This window comes from Nicotiana sylvestris, chromosome 9 (genome assembly GCF_000393655.2).
Source record: "Nicotiana sylvestris chromosome 9, ASM39365v2, whole genome shotgun sequence".
Classification (NCBI taxonomy): domain Eukaryota; kingdom Viridiplantae; phylum Streptophyta; class Magnoliopsida; order Solanales; family Solanaceae; genus Nicotiana; species Nicotiana sylvestris.
In genome coordinates, this window is record NC_091065.1 from 117794108 (window position 1) to 117813354 (window position 19247).

The window sequence follows — 19247 nt, forward strand, 5'->3', positions numbered from 1 at the left end:
CTTCACTACTTTCCAGCTTGAGGGCAGGGCTCATAGATGGTGGCAGTCTTATGTTCTCGGCAGGCCAGCGGGTTCTCCTCCCATTACTTGGGGTCAGTTCACACAACTTTTCTTGGATAGGTATATTTGCCCCTCTGAGCGGGAAGAGTTGCGGTATCAGTTTGAGCAGCTGCAACAGGGTCAAATGTCAGTGACCGACTATAAGGTAAAGTTTTCAGAGTTGTCCCGCCATGCATTGATGATACTTCCTACTGACGAAGAGAGTGTGTGACGGTTTGTTGCAGGGTTGCATTCTGGCATTAGGTCTAACATGGACCGAGAGGTTTAGATAGGGACTCCTTATCAGCTGGTAGTGGAGATTGCTCGGAGGATTGAGGGCTACCGTCTGAGAGGTAGGGAGCAGATGCAGCAGGACAAGAGAGATTGATTCTCCGGAAAGATTAGAGGTGCCCCGGCTAGGGGCAGTGGTCAGTTTGGGAGGGGTCAACCCAGCAGGCCCCTATATTCAACACCACCACCTCCTCGAGGTACCCCAGCGTGCCCCTATTTCAGCACCATACCAGAGAGTTCTTACCGCCCGCCAGCCATCCACGGTTCTTCCAGTGGGTATTCAGGTCTCCAAGGTTTTTCCAGCTCCCACTTTAGTGCTATATCGGAGAGTTCATACTGCCCACTAGCTATTCAGAGTTCCTCTAGTAGGCATTCAGACCATTAGGGCCAGACTTCAGAATAGCAGTCTATGGCACCGAGAGGTTGTTACAAGTGTGGAGATCTAGGTCACAAAAAGAGGACCTGCCCCAGAATTTGAGGCAAGGTAGTGCAGCAGAGTCAGCAGCCCATGATTACAACACTGGCTGCCCAGTCGCCTAGAGGCGGAGGACAGACTGGTGGAGGTTGTCCTAGAGGTGGAGGCCAGATAAGGAGAGGTCAGCTGGCTACTGTTCAGTCAAGTGGAGGCCAGCCAGCTGGTGCTCCAGCCACGTTCTATGCTTTTCCAGCCAGGCTAGATGCATCGTCCTTAGATGCCGTTATGACGGGTATTATTTCCGTCTGCGGTAGAGATGCTTCAGTGCTATTTGATCCAGAGTCTACCTATTCATATGTATTATCTTTATTTGCTCATTTCCTGGATATTCCTCATGAGTCCTTGGGTACTCCTGTTCATGTGTCCACTCTTGTGGGCAATTCTGTGGTTGCAGATCAGATCAACCGGTCCTATGTGGTCACATTTTGTGGTTTGAGACTAGAGCAGACCTTCTATTGCTTGATATGACCGACTTTGAGGTCATCCTATGCATGAATTGGTTATCCCCATATCACGCTGTCCTAGATTGCCATGCCAAGATTGTTACTTTAGCAATGCCAGAGTTGCCAATGTTGGAGTGGAAGGGTTCCTCAATTAGTACATCTAGTCGGGTTATCTCTTTGCTGAATGCTTGACATATGGACGAGAAGGGTTGTTTGGCTTATCTAGCTTATGTTCGGGACACCACCGCAGAGTCTCCAATGATTGATTCAGTTCCAGTAGTCCCGAAGTTCGCCGATGTGTTTCCTTCTGACCTTACTGGCATGCCACCGGATCGTGATATTGATTTTTGTATTGATTTGGCTACAAGCACCCAGCCTATATCTGTCCTACCGTACCGTATAGCTCCAAAAGAGTTGAAGGAATTGAAGGAACAGCTAGATGAGTTGTTAGCAAAGGGGTTTGTCAGACCGAGTTTGTCACTTGGGTACCAATGTTGTTATGAAGAAGAAGGATGGGACTATGCGGATATGCATTGATTACCGCCAGTTGAACAAGGCTACCATCAAGAAAAAGTACCCGTTGCCATGCATTGATGATTTGTTCGACTAGTTTCAGGGTGCTAGGTGTTCTCTAAGATTGATTTGAGATCAGGGTATCATCAGCTAAAGATTCGGGAGTCATATGTTCCGAAGACTGCTTTCCATACTAGATATGGCCATTTTGAGTTTCTGGTGATGTCATTTGGCTTGACTAATGCCCAAACGGCGCTTATGGACTTGATGAACAGGGTGTTGCAGGCCTTATATTGATTACTTTGTTATCGTCTTCATTGATGATATCTTTATATACTCACGTAGCCTGGGGGAGCATTAGCAACATTTGAGAGTAGTGCTTCAGACATTGCGAGAGCAGAAGCTATATGCTAAATTCTCCAAGTGCGAGTTTTGGCTAGAGTCAGTAGCATTCTTGGGGCATATTGTATCAGGAGAGGGTATTAAGATGGATCCCAAAAATATTGAGGCAGTTCAGAGTTGGCCACGTCCTACTTCAGTGATTGAGATCAGGAGTTTCCTAGAGTTAGCAGGTTATTACCGTTGATTTGTGTAGGGATTTTCATCCATTGCATCACCTCTGACTAGATTAACCCAGAAGGGTGCTCCTTTTCATTGGTCCAATAATTGTAAGGCGAGCTTTCAGAAGCTCAAGACAACTTTAACTATAACACCGATTCTAGTGTTGCCTTCTGGTTCGGGGATGTATACATTATATTGCGACACTTCACGGGTTGGCTTGGGATGTGTATTGATGTAGGAGGGGAGAGTTATTTCATATGCTTCATGTCAGCTGAAGATTCATGAGAATAATTACCTAGTGCACGACCTAGAGTTAGCAGCGACTGTTCATTCTCTTAAGATATGGAGGTATTATCTGTATGGGGTATCATGTGAGGCTTATATTGATCATCGCAGCTAACAACATTTGTTTAAGCAGAGGGATCTCAATTTAAGGCAGAATAAATGACTTAAGTTACTAAAGGATTATGACAACATCACCATTCTTTATCATCCGAGCAAGGCAAATATGGTCGTGGATGCCTTGAGTAGGAAAACAAAAAGTATGGGTAGCTTGGCATTCATTTCTGCGGAGGAGAGGCCACTAGCTTTGGACATCCAGTCCTTTACTAACAGACTTGTGAGGTTGGACATTTCAGAGCCCAGCCGAGTCCTTGTGTGTGTTGTTGCTCTATCTTCATTATTGGGGCAGATCAATTCTAAGCAGTTCGATGATCCGCACTTGGCAGTTCTCAGAGAGACGGTGTTACAGGGTAGTGCCAAGGAGGTTTCTATTGGAGAGGATGGTATTCTGCGACTCCAGAGCCGCCTATGTGTTCCTAATGTCGATTGCTTGAGGGAGATGATTCTATAGGAGGCACACAGTTCACGATATTCTATTCTTCTAGGTGCTATGAAGATGTATCGTGACCTGATGCAACATTATTGGTAGAGGAGGATGAAGAAAGACATAGTTGAGTATGTTGCTAGGTGTTTGAATTGTCAGCAGGTTAAGTATGAGAACCAGAGGCCAAGTGGCCTACTTCAGCAGATGCCTATACCTGAGTGTAAGTGGGAGCATATTACTATGGACTTTGTGGTTGGGTTGCCGCAGACATTGCGGAAGTTTGATGTTGTTTGGGTCAATGTCGATAGGTTGACCAAGTTGGCACACTTTATTCCGGTTGTGACTACTTATACTTCAGAGATGTTAGCTCAGATCTACATTCGGGAGATAATACGGTTGCACGATGTGCCTATTTCCATCATATCAGATAGAGGCCCTCAGTTCACTTCCCATTTATGTAGAGCCTTACAGTGTGAGTTGGGGACCCGTGTAGAGCTCAACACAGGATTTCACCCGCAGACCGACGGGCAGTCAGAGCGGACAGTTCCGATTCTGGAGGACATGCTTAGAGCATGTGTGGTTGACATTGGAGGGCAGTGGGATCAGTTCTTGCCTTTGGCCGAGTTTGCTTACAACAACAGTTATCAGTCCAGCATCGAGATGGCTCCATTTGAGGCTTTATACGGTTGGCGATATCGTTCTCCTATCGGGTGGTTTGAACCTGGTGAGGCTAAGTTGTATGGTACAGATTTGGTGAAAGATGCCTTGGAAAAGGTATAGTTGATTCAGGAGAGACTTTGCACAGCACAGTCTAGATAGAAGAGTTATGCAGATCAGAAGGCGCTGGATGTATCATTCATGGTCAGCGAGAAGGTTCTCTTGAAAGTCTCGCCGATGAAGGGTATTATGAGATTCGGAAAGAAGGGCAAGTTGATCCCCAGGTTTATAGGCCCATTTGAGGTGTTGAGGCATGTTGGGGAGGTTGCATACGAGCTTGCTTTACCCCCAGCTTATCGGGAGTTCATCTAGTTTTTCACGTATCTATGCTTCGGAGGTATCACGCCGACTTGTCTCATGTGTTAGACTTCAACACTATTCAGCTAAATGAGGGTTTGGGTTATGAGAAGGAGTCAGTTGCCATTGTTGATAGACAAGATCGCAAGCTGAGATCCAAGAGGATTTCTATAGTGGAGGGGCCAACTAGTCGAGGAGGCGACTTGGGAGTTCGGGGAGGACATGCAGAGCAGATATCCATGCTTATTTAGCACTTCAGGTATGAATCTAAACCCGTTTGAGGACGAACGTTTGTTTAAGAGGTGGAGAATGTAATGACCCGACTTATCATTTTACTTTCTAGAACCTTGTTCCCCTAAATAAGTCTTCCCATACTTGCCTTTTACTAATTTATGACTTGCGGGGATTGTTGGAGTTCGGGTTGAAATCAGAATATCTGGTTCCTTAAGGTTGGCTTAAAAGGCTAAGTTTGACTTCGGTCAAAATTTTGAGTAAACGACCTTAGAATCGGGATTTGAAGGTTCCAACGGGTTCGTATGATGATTTCCGACTTGGGCGTATGTCCAGATCGGGTTTTGAATGACCCGGGAGCGTATTGGTGCCTAATAGTGAAAGTTGATTCCTTAAGGATTTTGAAGTTCTTAAATATTTGGTTTGGAGTGGGTTTTTGTGTTATCGAGGTTCGAACGGAATTTTGAGACCGGGAATAGTTTCGTATTGTCATTTGAGACTGGCACGCAAAATTTGGTGTCAATCCGAGTAGTATAAGTGTATTTTGTTACATTGGATGTGAATTGAAGAACTTAAAGTTCATAAGTTTAATTCAATTGGTTTTAGGGGGTGATTCTTAGATTTAGCATTGTTTTGGGCGTTCCGAGGGTTCGAGTGAGTCCGTTTATGATTTTAAACTTGTCGGTATGTTCGGGCGGGGCTCCGAGGGACCCAAGCGTCAATCGGATGAGACTCAAGTGGAGTTACGAAATTTTGGAAGGAGCTGAAGCTCCAGGTTGCTGCCATAATCACAGAAGCGGTCGATCCTTAGCAGGTGCGGCCCAAGGGGAGGAGCCCAGAAACTGCAGATGAGGCTCCTCTTCCGCAGAAGCGGAACCGCAGATGCGACCCCCAGACCGCAGTTGCAGTCGCAGCCAGCCCGATCAAATTCCACAGATTTTGACCTCTCCTTGCAGAAGCGAGACCGCATATGCGGTCCCCTAACCACAGGTGCGAAAATCGCTGAAGGCAGTGCCTTCATTTAATACGGGAAATGTGTCATTTTTGACACATTTTATTCATTTCTTGGGCGATTTGGAAGCTCCCAAAGAGGGGATTTCAACCTAGCATTATAAGGTAAGTTATTTCTACTTAATGTGAGTTTAATACTTGGTTTTCGGTAGATTAACTCATAAATATTAGTGAAAATCATGAGATTAGAGTAAAACCTAGAGTTTTGATAAAAACAAGATTTAATCATGAAATTTGTTATGGAATGAAGTAAAAATCATATATTCTTGATCCTTAAGTTATGGGTAACAATTTTCTTCAAATATTTTCGGAATTCGGGCACATGGGCCCGAGGATGAATATTAGGAACCTTGCATTTAGGGTTGGAAAATTACTTTAATAGTTAGAATATGAATTTTCAAGCTTGTATTGACTAGTTCTTATCCTGTTTGATTAGTTTTGGATCGGTTCAACTCCGAATTGAGGGTTTGAGCGCGTTCTTGAAATTGGAAGTAAGCTTTGAGCAAGGTAAGTCTCCTTTCTAACCTTGTAAGAGGGAATTGTCCCCATAGGAGAAATAATTTGATATTTGTCACTAATTATGTGGGCTACGTACGCTCGATGTGACGAGAGTCCGTGTATAGCTACTGTTATGCTTAAGTCCGGGTAGTCTAGGGCCCAAAAGCATGCCTTACTTGCCGTATTCGTAATTTATTGTTAATTCAAATTGCGTAAATCACATCAAACTTGGCAAATGAATTTCTAAAAAGTTAAACATCATTTTCTTGGACGTTAAAGAGAAGTTTGACATTATTTTGGATAATTCCTTTCCTGATAAATTATTGAATGACTTCTTGATATGTTCATCTGTGTATGACCGTGTCGCATGTATGATTCGCGAGCGGGGTAATAGATGCACCTATGGTTCGCGCCGTTCGACCCTTCGGCAGTGCGAGCCGTACGACCTCGACATTATTTGCGCATGCTACCTGCTTGGCCATTTTTGCGTTTTGAACTGTTTTAAATGCCTTGAAATATAGACTGTTAACTAAAATGTTATCTATGAAAGAGCTTGTCACTTCCTTCTATCAACTGTTATTTGTTCATGACATCTATGCTTAGTGTAACCCTTAAATTATATCATTATTGACCCTAGAAAGTGTCAAGTGGGCCACTCGTCGCTACTTCTTCGAGGTTAAATTGGATACTTACTGGGTACATATTATTTATGTACTCATGCTATGCTTCTATACTTAAATGTACAGGATCTAAGGCAGGTGCATCTAGCTACCAGTCCGTCGCGCGTTCCTGATGCTTGACCGAGATTCCATGGTGAGCTGCCCCTTCTGAGCCATTCAGCAGCATACCAGAGTCTCTTCTTTTGTTATTACTGTCTATTCTGTTTCAGGCAGTAGGATAATTATATTCTTTTGTACATTCTACTAGTTGCCCTAGGACTTGTGACACTAGTTCCTGGCACACACATTGTAGACTACTATTTTGGAAATGTATTTCTGTTATTATAACTTGTTAATTATCGACTGTTTAAAAGTTTAAGATTTAAAAATGTTGGGATTGTTTTGGTAAATAAATGAGCATTCACTAGTTGATTAGGGTTGACTTGCCTAACAACAGTGTTGGGCTCTATAACAATCTATAAATGGAATTTGGGTCGTGACATGCGGACTCTCGTTACCTCGTATGTACATAGCCCCCTACGAATAGGTACACATATTCATTTAATCCACCTATGGGGTTAAATCCCTCTTACAGGGTTAGAAAAGAGACTTACCTCGTCTCAAGGCCTACTTTCCGGTCCGAGATTAGGCTCAAACCCTTAAATCGATGCCGAGCAATCCAAAATTATTCAATTAGTATAAAAACTAAATAATATATGTTCAAAAGTTCATATTCTAACTATTTAAGTGATTACCAACCCTAAATGTGAGATTCCTAAAATTCAACCCCGGGCACACGTGCCCGGATTCCAGAAATTTTCAAAGAAAGTTATTACCCATAACCTCGTGAACTCAAATATATGAGTTTTACCAAATTTCATAACAAATTTTGTGGTTAAATCTCATTTTATCAAAAATCTAGGTGTTCCATCTAACCCATGAATTCCACAAATTTATATGGTAAAATCTACCTATAATCGATATATTAAACTTACATTAGGTCGGAATTACTTCCCCTCAATAGCTAGGTTGAAATCTCCCCTTTTGAAGCTATAAAATAGCCCAAGTGTGTGAAAAATGAGAGAAAAATACCTAAGTCCCGTATTAAATGAATCCCACTGCATCCAGCGATTCTGCACCTGCGGTCACAGGGTGACACTTACTCCCTCGCTTCTGCGGACAAAAGTCTGTTTTTTTGAAAATTCCCTAGGCTGGTTGCTTTCGTTTCTGAGGACGAAGTCCCGCTTCTGCGGAGGTTGGGCTGCACTTGTGGATCCTGGGCTGCCCTTCCTTGGCCGCTTATGCGAGGTTTGGCTCGCTTCTGCGGCTGGCCAAGCGCAGGTGCGATTATGATAAAACTAGGAGCTTCAGCTGCTCCTCCCAATTTCCAACTTGCTCCGAGCCTCGTCCGATTGACACTCGGGGCCCCACCCGAACATACCAGCAAGTTTGGAATCATAAAACGGGCTCGCTCAAACTCTCGGAACACCCGAAACAACATTAAAACTAAGAATGATACCCCAAAACCAATTGAATCAAATTTATGAACTTCAAGTTCTCCAATTTACTTCCAATGTGCCGAAACGTAGTTAAACTACTGGGAATGACGCCAAATTTTAAGTGAAAGTCTTAAATGACATTACGAAACTATTCCCGATCTCATAATTCCGTTTGGACCTCGATATCACCAAAACCCGCTTCAAACCAACTTTATAGAACTTCTAAAATCTTTAAAGAATCAACTTTCATTATTAAATGCCAAAATGCTCCCGGGTCATCTAAAATCGGATCCGAATATACGGCCAAGTCGAAAATCATCATACGAACCTATTGAAACCGTCAAATCCCAATTCCGAGGCCGTTTACTCAAAATGTTGACGAAGTCAAACTTGGCCCTTTTGCCAACCTTAAGGAACCAAGTATTCCGATTTCAACCTGAACCCTTCCAAATTCCGAACTAACCATCCCTACAAGTCATAAAATAGTAAAAGAACGTACGGAAAGCCTTATTATAGGAAAATGAGATTCTAGAAAGCAAAACGACCGGTCGGATCGTTACGTTCTCCACCTCTTAAGCAAATAACACAAAAGATACTTTTACCACAATCATTCAAAGATAACAGAATACAACAACAACAATAACAACAACAACATACCTAGTATTATTCCACACCGTGGGGTCTGGGGAGGGTAGTGTGTATGCTGACTTTATCCCTACCTTGTGAGGTAAAGAGGTTGTTTCCAATAGGCCCTTAGCTCAGGAAAGCATTTATTGAATTACAAAAATATATAATACTATATTAAAAATATAGGGAATTATCATTTATTGAAATGAATATAAAAAAGAAAAAGAATAATGATAGCGATCCTTCTTTTGAATACCTTTTGTCTTATGTTACGTCCTTAATGATTCAACTTAGCATGTTTAGCAATTTAATTTTTAATACTATATTATAATGAATTTTACTCTATTTATTTATTTCTTTCACGGCCAATGCTTTTCTAGTGAAAATAAATTTATGTACCTTAAAAGTTTTATCAACTTGACAAATAATTTTGAAAAATATTGAATTGATTTTTTTGTTGCTAATTTATTAATTCAAAGACTTAGTTAGTTGTTGAGATTTCATGCTTTTAAGATAGTATAGAAGATGAGAATTATTTTTGAACTTTTTTTCTACTCGAACAATATTTTGAACAATTTAAGATAGTAAGACACAATTATAACTAAACCTTTTTCTAATATTTAGGGAAAAAAGGAATAGACTAGGCGGATTATTTCCATAAATCTACTTTATCAATTTTCCTTTCAACTAAGGGTATTTAAATTTGTTTGGACAAAATCACATAGCTTGAACATTCACTTTACATGTGCTATTCGTTTACCATTATTGCTGCTGAATCCTTTCCTTACAATATTTTCCAACATGGTGAGTTATTCAATGTACATGTATATTTTAATTAATTTTAAAGTTATTTTCTACAAAATTCAAATAAAGAAAGATATAATAAATAAAATTTTAGTTGATTTAGAAGTTCTAAATATTAGGAAGATAAGCAAATTACTATTTTATCCAATATAAAATATATTTTTAAAGGGTAAAAAAGGCGAACGACATTTTGCTAAGGGCTTTCGTTCTTTAACATAATATAGATAGATAAATATTTATCATACAGTGAAAATTATTTATATGTTAATCTGAAAAAATATTTATTTATCTATGTAATTACACTTGTACAATCAAACATGACACATGTAATTACATTGTAATTATATCATGATAAACAAGCAGACCATTATAATTACAATACTATGTAATTATCAGACTGTGTAATTATTACCCTAATAATTACACATTTCCAAACAAACCCTTAAGTTTGGTAGACCCACGTTTGGTAAATTCTCAAGTACTATATTTAAATGACGATTTTACCCAAACATAAGAAATTACTAATTATTTTTGTCATTTTCTAGTATTTAACTTTATTACTACAAATGGTTTTGCCGTCCAAAAACAGAATGGGAGATAGCCCCTGTTACATTGATCAAGAAATGGAGCAACCTATATAAGAGCAGACCTAACTTTTAGAATCCTCATTTGGATTGGTTCAGAGAAGGTACATCTTTCCTTCTCAAGGTTTTAAATTTATCCCTCTGCTTGCTTCAGTACAAGTTATATTCCCCAAATACTTGTGTTTTTTTTAGCTTCAACTCATCATTTTTTTGAAGAATTCTGCATCCATAAGTATACAGCCTGGCAAGTTGATGTTACTTTACTATCGGAGCTTTTACGGTGTTTCTCTCATTTCCGATTTACATTAATTTATTTGTCTCTCATTTTTTTAAAACGATAATTATGTAAAGTTGTTTACGAAACCTAAGTTTGGAGAGCTTGTGTTTCTTACGGGAAATAGCTTGGGCTAGCAAGTTTTCAGATTGATAATCGAAAAATAGTCAGCGTTTGCAAAGTCATTAAAAAATAGCCACTATTTTAGCTGAAATACAAAAAGTTCCAGCATAATATGCTTGATTATGGAACTCATGCGTATAAATTTCCGGCATATTATGTTGGAACTCTAGCACATTATGAAATTTCATCACATTATGCTAGAATTTCATATGTAAAAAATTTGAACTCTAACATTATTATACTAGAGTTTTTCGAATTTTTAAGGATATTTTTGTTCAAATTTTATCCTTAAATAAAAAATAATTAAATTTCGATTACTTTTGAAATTTTATCTATTTTTTTAATTATCAGTTTTAAATCAGACTATTTCTAATTTTTCCCTGTTTCTACTAGCTGACGTTGGTGAGTAAAAATAGCGAAATAAAAATTTAGATATTATGAGTTACTGGTTGAACGAAACAAAGATTTAAGTGTATGATGAGATTAATTTTGGGTCTTGAGTGTCCTTTAAGATTTAATCTTAAAAAAAGAATGAAACAAAAATAGATGTTTAATCATAACATCATGATGATCAGATTTTGGTAATTATTAATACTTGTAAAAGGAAAATACTGTCCTCCCCTCCTTTACCTTTTTAGATCTTTCTAACTCTGAAATATCAAAGAGCAATTATTTCATACCATTTGATGCCAAGGGTTGTGACTTTGTAATATTATATTTTTCCCTTTTTATTTTGGACGATCCTAATTTGCTGCCTTTAATTTCAAACAATGCCCATCTCTATGTTGCCCAAACTCCTCTCTTACAAGTTCGTAGTCAATCATATTTTCATAAATTTCAAACAGTTTTTCAGTCAGAAACTTTAATTGTGAGGTTATTCTTGTCCATTTGACATTGAAACTAATATAACAATTTAGGTGTAGATATACTTGTAAATTTATCATTTACAAAAATTATAATATGACGATGATCTAAATTCACAACTACTCCATATATACTTTTGCAAATAAGATCTTAATTGTTTCAAATCTAATGTAAGTGCTTATAAGGGACCAGGTTATTATACCTAACATATTTTTCACGATTTATCTAAAAAATAAAATCATGCCAACTTGAAAAGGATATTTAAAAATTTAAAATAAAAAAATAAAAGTTCCCAGAATAAAAATTTGAACATAGTAATAAAGTAAATCCATTCTCACACTTGAATAAATACATCACGAGAAGAGACATGTTTATACCATACATAACTCACGACCCAAAGGGGTGGTTCAACGTCTAAGGGTACAGTTGTAAACCCACACTTATTGATACCTCCCCCAACTCTCTTTCTCTGTTCACGTATGGGATGATTTATAGTCGGTTTGGCTAAGCTTCTCTAATTTAGAAGTAATTTTTTTTAAAGTTGAAGTGTTTGGCCAAATTTTGGAAGAAAAAAGTACTTTTGAGGAGAAACAAAAGCAGTTTTGGAGAAACAGATAAAAGTAGTTTCTTTCCAAAATTACTTTTTTGAAAAATAATTTTGAGAAAAATACATTTAGAATTAATTTTTAAAAGTTTAGTCAAATACTAATTGCATGATTTTTGGAGCTCGGCAAAAGAGACAATTATTAGTAAGCAGAAATCATAGATGTGCAATAGATAAAGGGAACAAATTAAATGGCGAAACTAGCCTCAGTAAAATTACTTAAAAGAGGAGTCGCATCGTTTGATAGTCATTTATTAAATGGATACATAGATGTAGATGGCGTGTCTCTCAAGCCCGGCATAAGCGCCAGTACCTCTGCGTGTGCAAGAGAGAGACTGACATTAGACAGAGACAGAGACAGAGACAGAGACAAACAAAAGAGAGAAGAGAAGAGAAGAGGGGACTGTATCTATCTATCTATATAGTCTTTGTTTACAAAAAAAGCAGCTCATATATCCAACTAACTCCACTTTCCATTTTTCACTACAATTTGGTGACCGCTCTCTACTCCCTTCTCTCTCTGTAAGCCTTCTCTCTTCTCTACTCATCCACACTCCTTTTTCTGCTTCTGCATTTCATCTCTCTCTCTCTCTCTGAGTGTGTGTTTTTGATTTGTTGTATGTATTACATTGGAAAATAAATCAGATAATTTTTACTTGGGGTTTTCTTGTCTTGTTGGGTTTCCAAAATGGAAGGAAAGAACCACTACAAATCTAGAAAAATAAGGCTTCCCCTATGTACATTGTTTCAAGAATGGGTGAAGAAAGGAGCTTTTTGTAGTTTAACCTTTCACTTTAACTTCTCTCGTTATTAACACCCTGTTTGCTGCATTCTTGGTGTTTATTGAGCTTTTGTATTTGGTTTTTAGTTTTTTTTCCAGTTGAAGAAAATGAGTGGAGATCAACACATGGATATGCATTACATGAGCAGTATGGGGTTTCCTTATAATGTTCCAGAGACTTTCACAGGCTTCTTGGATGGTGTTTCACTGACCCCTATGCACTATCATAATAACCCTCTACACATTCAAGATCAGGTAAAAATTTTAACTTTATAAGTAACTTTCTTTGTAGCAGTTGATTGTGTACTGCTTCGGCTTATAAGTTGTGAAAAGGGTGTAATGTAGCAGTAGAAGTAGCCCCCAATTCAACATATAGGCTCTAATATGCATATTTAGGCTTTTAGTGCTGAAAATAATAATCTGTTTCTTAGGCTGTGTGACTAACCATTTGTTGTTGACTTTCTTGTGACAAGCAGTAAGTTTGAAACTTTGCTGAAACAAAGGGTAAAGTTTAGTGACAATTAATCCATTCTTGTTAGTTTATCTCAAAAAATAAAATAAAATTGGAGCATTTTGAATGCTGACATTAAACTTCTGAATCTTATGTCCAGGAAAATGCATACTGGTCTATGAATATGAGTTACTGTAAATATGGGTACTCCAATCTTGAGAGTACTTCTTACCATTCTTATGAGACTGGCAGCAACCACCACGTATCAAGACCGGATCTCACAGAGAGGCCTTGGGAGTATCCTATACCAATAAATGTTGGCGAAGGTGTATCGACTGATGTAATATATGAGGAAAATACAGTCTCCGCTGAGGATGCTGGCACCGAGGAATGTGAGTCTCCACCTCTTTTATCTGAAATTTTAACACTTAGTCTATATGCATTTAGGTTTTTCTTTCCCTAACTGGCGGGATTAGATGCCAAATTACTCAATTCCCCTTTATTAGTAGTAGTTTTTTAACCTTTACATCTAGTCGACACTAAAAATTCCTTATACTTTTTCTCCTTTCCCTTTGTGAGATAGGTCTAGGACCACAAATTTGCTTCATAAAACCCCTTCTTTTACCAGTAAATGATATGAAGTTTCAGTATGTCATAAAAACGGATACTTCTGCAACTTATGCGTTACTATTTAAATACTTATAACATACTGCGATTTTACAGAGTGTAACATATATTTCACAATTCATCAGGTGATCTACCCCATCAAGATGATTCTAACCACCAGGTATATTGCTTGTTTCCAATAGAAGAGTTTGCTCCACTCTTTGACTGTGCCTTTGGAAACTTTATGGATTTTGATAACTCAATTTCACTTTCTTTTTTTTTGGGTTTAAAATGCTGCACTTCTCACTACCTATCTCTAATTCTCTGAACTGCTGGATAAAATGTTTTTCAGAATAGGGGATGTTGTTCCGTTAATTTTATTATGTCCTGTATACATACTGATTACACTAAACACTTATATGGCAAACATGAAGTCAAGTTGTTGTGCATTACCCTACATAAATCAACCAAAAAGATGGAGTCAGTGTTTGTCATAAAAAATCAGTCTTTGACCTTTTGCTTTCTCTCACCCTTCCTCTTCAACCTTGAGAATATATAAAAATGAAAGACAGACAGACAGAAGACCAATATATGGATCTCCTAATTCACCCACTCTGTTAATGAACTATCTCTTTAATTTTTATCTGCTTCTTAAGCAGTTGAAATTTAAATACCATGATTCTCTTGTTCTTCAAATGTGTTCAGTGTAATAGTTGCCATCATCTTGAACTTGTTTAAGAATGGTTAGATTAACATGCTATTGACTTGTCGCATGCTAATTTCACCTTTCTTTCCTTCGTGTTAACATGTGCAGGATATTTTGGAAGATGATATTGACCCCGACAACATGACCTATGAGGTGTCTAACCATGTTCCTCTCATATTCTTTAAAATTGTTTGCATTTTATCTTTGGTTATGTCTATCAAACGAGCTTGATTTTCAGTTTATTATGAGAATACAATTTATCTCGAGTCTTTTGAATACCCCCTCCAAGTTCTTTTCTTCCTATTTTGATAAGAACTACTCATTTGCTTGAGGAGCGCTTATAATAGAGAAAGCTGCAGCATATTTGTTCAGTCTTAGTATATTGTTATGCTAACATATTATGGCAAATTATTGAGAGATGGAATTTTTAGGTCATTCATACTCATGCATAGAGCTAATCCAAGAGTCCAATGCAAAATTACAGGGAAACCTTTTTACCTCTTGGAGCAGTTGAGTTATTTCGTTAAAGTTAAGTAAATATCTGGAACTCATCCTTCCACCTAGAATGAGGGTTGTACTATGGGCGGCAGAATTTTAGCGGCCAATTGTCCATGGTTGTGCTGATTGCTTCTAAACTCCATGTAGTTATTGTTTCGGGATATCTTTTCAATTCTCAAAAGTGTGTCTTGGGATGGAATAATTTGATGTAAAAAATAGCAAACAAGAGCAATTTGTATGTCTTGTGTATATCCTAACATTTTCCTCCAATCGTCCTTGCATTAGCTCTTCCGTAAAGAAAAAAATAAGAAAGAACAGATGAGAGAGATCGTGAAAAAAAAAGGACCTGGAAGAAAAGAGAGAAAAATGGGATGGCACAGTACAGAAGAGTTAATTCTAATCACAAAGCAATTCAGCAGCCATATAATATGTCTTCGTGTATATGCCTTGTTTTGTTAGCTGAAGGTCCACAAGTATGGGAATGATAGTTCCTACTTTTTATGACTGACAACTTCTTCACTTTAATCCAAAATCAGTACCCGTCTTTCTAAGTGACTACACCTCTAATTTATCCACACACACCCAAAAAAAAAAAAACTGTCTTGACAACAGATTTTAGATTTTAATGTACTATCTTATACTTGGTTGCAATTTTTTACACTTGGCTGCAATTTTGGAATTGCTTACTCTGCATTTTGGGTTATCTATGACTGCAAAAAGTTGATCAAAGATGCTGAATGGTAGTCTGAGGTGCAAAGTACAACATTATTCTTTTGATATTAATTGGATTAGAAGTTTATGTTTTATTTCCTAATCTTGGTTGATGATGATATGGATCTCATTATTCATTCACCCGTTATGTGAAGACAAATAATGAACTTCCACACAAATTTCAATCAACTCCTTTAGAAATTTAAATCCTAATATTTGTTCTCTGTATAAGTGGTTCCCATCATCTTTACTTATGAATAGCTGAACCAATTTGATCAATTAATTTTTTTGTTGATTTGATTTACTAAATTCTGTTTTACTGTTGCAGGAGTTGCTTGATTTAGGTGAAACAGTTGGAACTCAAAGTCGAGGACTTCCCGAGGAGCTTATTAATTTACTTCCAACAACCAAATACAAGTCTAACAGCATCTTTTCCAGGAAAAAATCAGAAGAGAGGTAATTTTTACACCAGAACCTTTTTGGGGTGAAATTTCCCTTTCTGTACTAACCGTTCACTGTTTTATCTACATATTCAAAAATGATCATTACTTCCTTGCCGTCTCAAGAGAGATGGCTAGCAGTACTGGCACACAGAGTAGATAGTTTTTAACTGCGGTAAAGCATTGATATAAGATAATTGTTTGGGGCCTGAGCTAAGATTTTGTTTTCCTCCTACATTTTCCCTTATATAACACAGCAAAACTGTATCTGAGTGAGGGACCAAATTTATTCAAGTAATACTTTTGAGCTGATCCTTGATTAATAATCTGCCTTCCACTTCGCCCCCCCCCCCCCCCCCATCCTCCAAATGTTAAAAAGAGTATACAGAGGAGAACTCCAAAAAACTATGAAGGGAAAAGTTTGGAAGAAGTGATGTCATTTTTATTGCATAGCTTTGCAGTTTGTTTGTTTGTTTTGTTACTCCAACTGTTTGAGTGTTCCATAGAAAGTGGGTCCGCTTGAACCTCCGAAACTAGTCTGGCCTCTGGGAAGATTACCACTTGATGGATTAATGATAGTCCAAAAAATGAGTCTGACGAGGAAACGTCATATAAGGTTCAAAATTTAAGTTATTTGGTAACTTGATCCGATTAGCTTAGTGTCTATTTTGTGCCAAAACAGAGGGCTCTACTTGGGGTTTTATCATAACCATGCCTCAAAATTCCCATTTGACCTCAGTACTTGTGTAAAAATATTCAGTTTTGTGATCACTAGGGCATATCTTACATGGATTTCAGTTGCTCCATAAATTCTTAGTCAAAGGATGTTATGCTACCTTCATAAAATTTCTGCTGATCAAATGTTAGGGTTCTTACCTTCATCTTTTTTGGCTGATCAATCCTTTATCTTTCACCTCAAAGATTAAATTATCTTTTGTGCATGCAAGCTAGATGTGTCATCTGTCAAATGAGGTACAGACGAGGGGATCGGCAAATAAATTTGCCATGCAAGCACATGTACCACACGGAATGCGGCTCCAAATGGCTAAGCATCAATAAGGTATGACAGTAATAACTATTCTGGCATCTGTGTATCAGAAGTTTACATTGCATTCTGTGAGATCTAAAACTAAACTCACTTCGATTTGTCAGACATGCCCCATTTGCAACAAAGAGGTACTCCTTGAAGAATGAAGGCATTATGTTATAAAATGGTCCATATAGGGTTCAGTTTTAGCAGATTTGCTTCGACGGATTTACTGCAGATTTGGTTCGATGGCTTTACTATCTTTTTCCACTGCCCACTAACGTAGAGTAACATCAAAATTTGTAATCACTTTTCTTAGATCATGCTTAAAACGCAGGAAAAAGTAACTAAATAGACGCCCATATGTTCACAGCCTTGTGTTTTTTAAGGAAAGTCTGAATATAGAACTCTTCTTCCTTTTCTTTTTTTGAGCTATATAACGAGCTCTTGGCTAAATTTCTCTATTCTTTCTCCATTGTGCTGTGTGTAATTTTACAATTGTTAAGTTGCTTTGAACAACTTTCTTATCCAAGCGAGGCGGATGCAACTCATTGTACTTTTAAATTATGGTTCAAGATTTAATATTTATATATTAACATTCTGGTGGGTTGTCTCGTGTATATCTATGCTCTGCGTCAAGAATATTGGGCATGAATGAACCTGTTGGCTGTTGCTGAAGAGCTACATCCGCTACTGTTCTTATCAAGTTGCAGTGCCCCAGGCCAGAATGTAAATAAGGGGGATGGGTCGAATTCAAGTGACTTATCTCTACTTAAGAACATGAATTTTTTTAGAAGTTCTATTACAAATCTAGCCACCTTTTAATACAATGTGTGTTGGGGTGTATAAAGAGTAGGGATTGAAGGAGTAAAAATTAATGTTAAGAGGGTTAAGGGTTAAGTGTCATGACTTTCTAATTTTCTTTAGAACTACGTAGTTGCAAAGGTTGAAAATACATCACTCTTCAATTTGAACTTATCAAATACTAATTAGAAGTAAATCATCAACACTTTCACATAAAAAAAGTTATCCAACTAGTTTTTCTCTCCTTAGCCATCCATGTGGCTTCAACTAAAGGTGTTTAACGGGTGTCAGCTGAACAAAAAAAAAAAAAAAAACAGCCCATCCGTTAACGGACAGGGTTGGATAGCGGGCTGGTAGTGGGTTGGTTATTTTCGGGGTTTTTGGCCCGTCCAATTTCGGGCGGGCTGGGCTTTTTATATATATATTTATTTTAATTAAATTTTATTTTTCTTATTCAATGTTATTGATACTGTAGACATTTAAAATGTATTGAATTTAGAATTCATAAATTAAATTTGGACTATATTTTAAATTCAAGATATATTAGTTCAAATAAATTTATTGGGTTAATATAATTGGATTAATTGTATAACTCCAATATAAATGGATTAAATAAATAAGTCTTAATCCATTGGGTTAGCCCATTTAATTGGGCTAAAGTGATGAGCCCACTTCATTAGGCCCAAAATATCATCTTTCCAGAAGCCCAGTTTGGTGCCACGTGCCAAATGACGTGGCGCGCCAAGTCAAATGGAAGCGCCAATAGGATCATGCCACGTGTCAAAATGACAAGGCATGTCAAGTCACATTAAAAGGCTAATGAAATCGCGCCACGTGTGCAAGTGACATGTTCCGGCCAATCAAATGCGGCCATGTCACACTTCAATTTGATTGATCGGAAAGAGTTTGTTCCTATCACAACTCCTCCCTTCCACAAATATAAATAGGGGTCTTCATAACCCAGAAAAGACACCAGAAGTTATAACAAGAAGCAAGAGAGAGTTCGTGGATCAAACGCTGCAGATTTCTCCAAAAGCTACAAGCATTCAAGTGTTCTAAGGATTAAAAGATCAAGACGAAGATTCAAGAACAAGCTGCAAGCCCTTGGATTAAAAGTACGTTAAGATCAAGATCAAGTCTCAAGCACTTAGATTAAAATAAAATAAAGTTCAAAATCAAGCTCGAAAGCTATTTTATTTACTATTGAAAAGAAGAATCAGATGATTCATATAGATTGTAACACTCAGATATTTGAAACAAAATACTACGATTGTTGCAATATT

The 19247-nt window shown here is 37.8% G+C and overlaps 1 protein-coding gene across 2 annotated transcripts; it reads left to right on the forward strand.

The window, feature by feature from the left end:
- The first annotated feature begins 12211 nt into the window (after positions 1-12211).
- On the forward strand, positions 12212-17724 carry LOC104215599 (E3 ubiquitin-protein ligase BIG BROTHER). Of its 2 annotated transcripts, XM_009765444.2 has the most exons (8): positions 12212-12462; positions 12809-12976; positions 13333-13564; positions 13925-13959; positions 14593-14637; positions 16022-16149; positions 17085-17193; positions 17286-17724. In XM_009765444.2, exons 2-8 carry the CDS (start codon positions 12830-12832, stop codon positions 17325-17327), a joined length of 738 nt encoding a protein of 245 aa, XP_009763746.1. In that variant the 5' UTR covers positions 12212-12462; positions 12809-12829; the 3' UTR covers positions 17328-17724. The 2 variants fall into 2 exon arrangements, with proteins under 2 accessions (XP_009763746.1, XP_009763747.1); XM_009765445.2 differs by lacking the exon at positions 17286-17724 and having other exon boundaries at positions 17081-17193.
- The last annotated feature ends 1523 nt before the right edge of the window (positions 17725-19247 follow it).

Excerpts from the sequence above, each read along its gene's own strand:
- LOC104215599 (XM_009765444.2), top strand. The coding sequence starts at position 12,830 with ATGAGTGGAGATCAACACATGGATATGCATTACATGAGCAGTATGGGG. Across the intron at positions 13,565-13,924 it reads GGATGCTGGCACCGAGGAAT|GTGATCTACCCCATCAAGAT; the intron begins GTGAGTCTCCAC and ends ACAATTCATCAG. Across the intron at positions 16,150-17,084 it reads AGGAAAAAATCAGAAGAGAG|ATGTGTCATCTGTCAAATGA; the intron begins GTAATTTTTACA and ends CATGCAAGCTAG.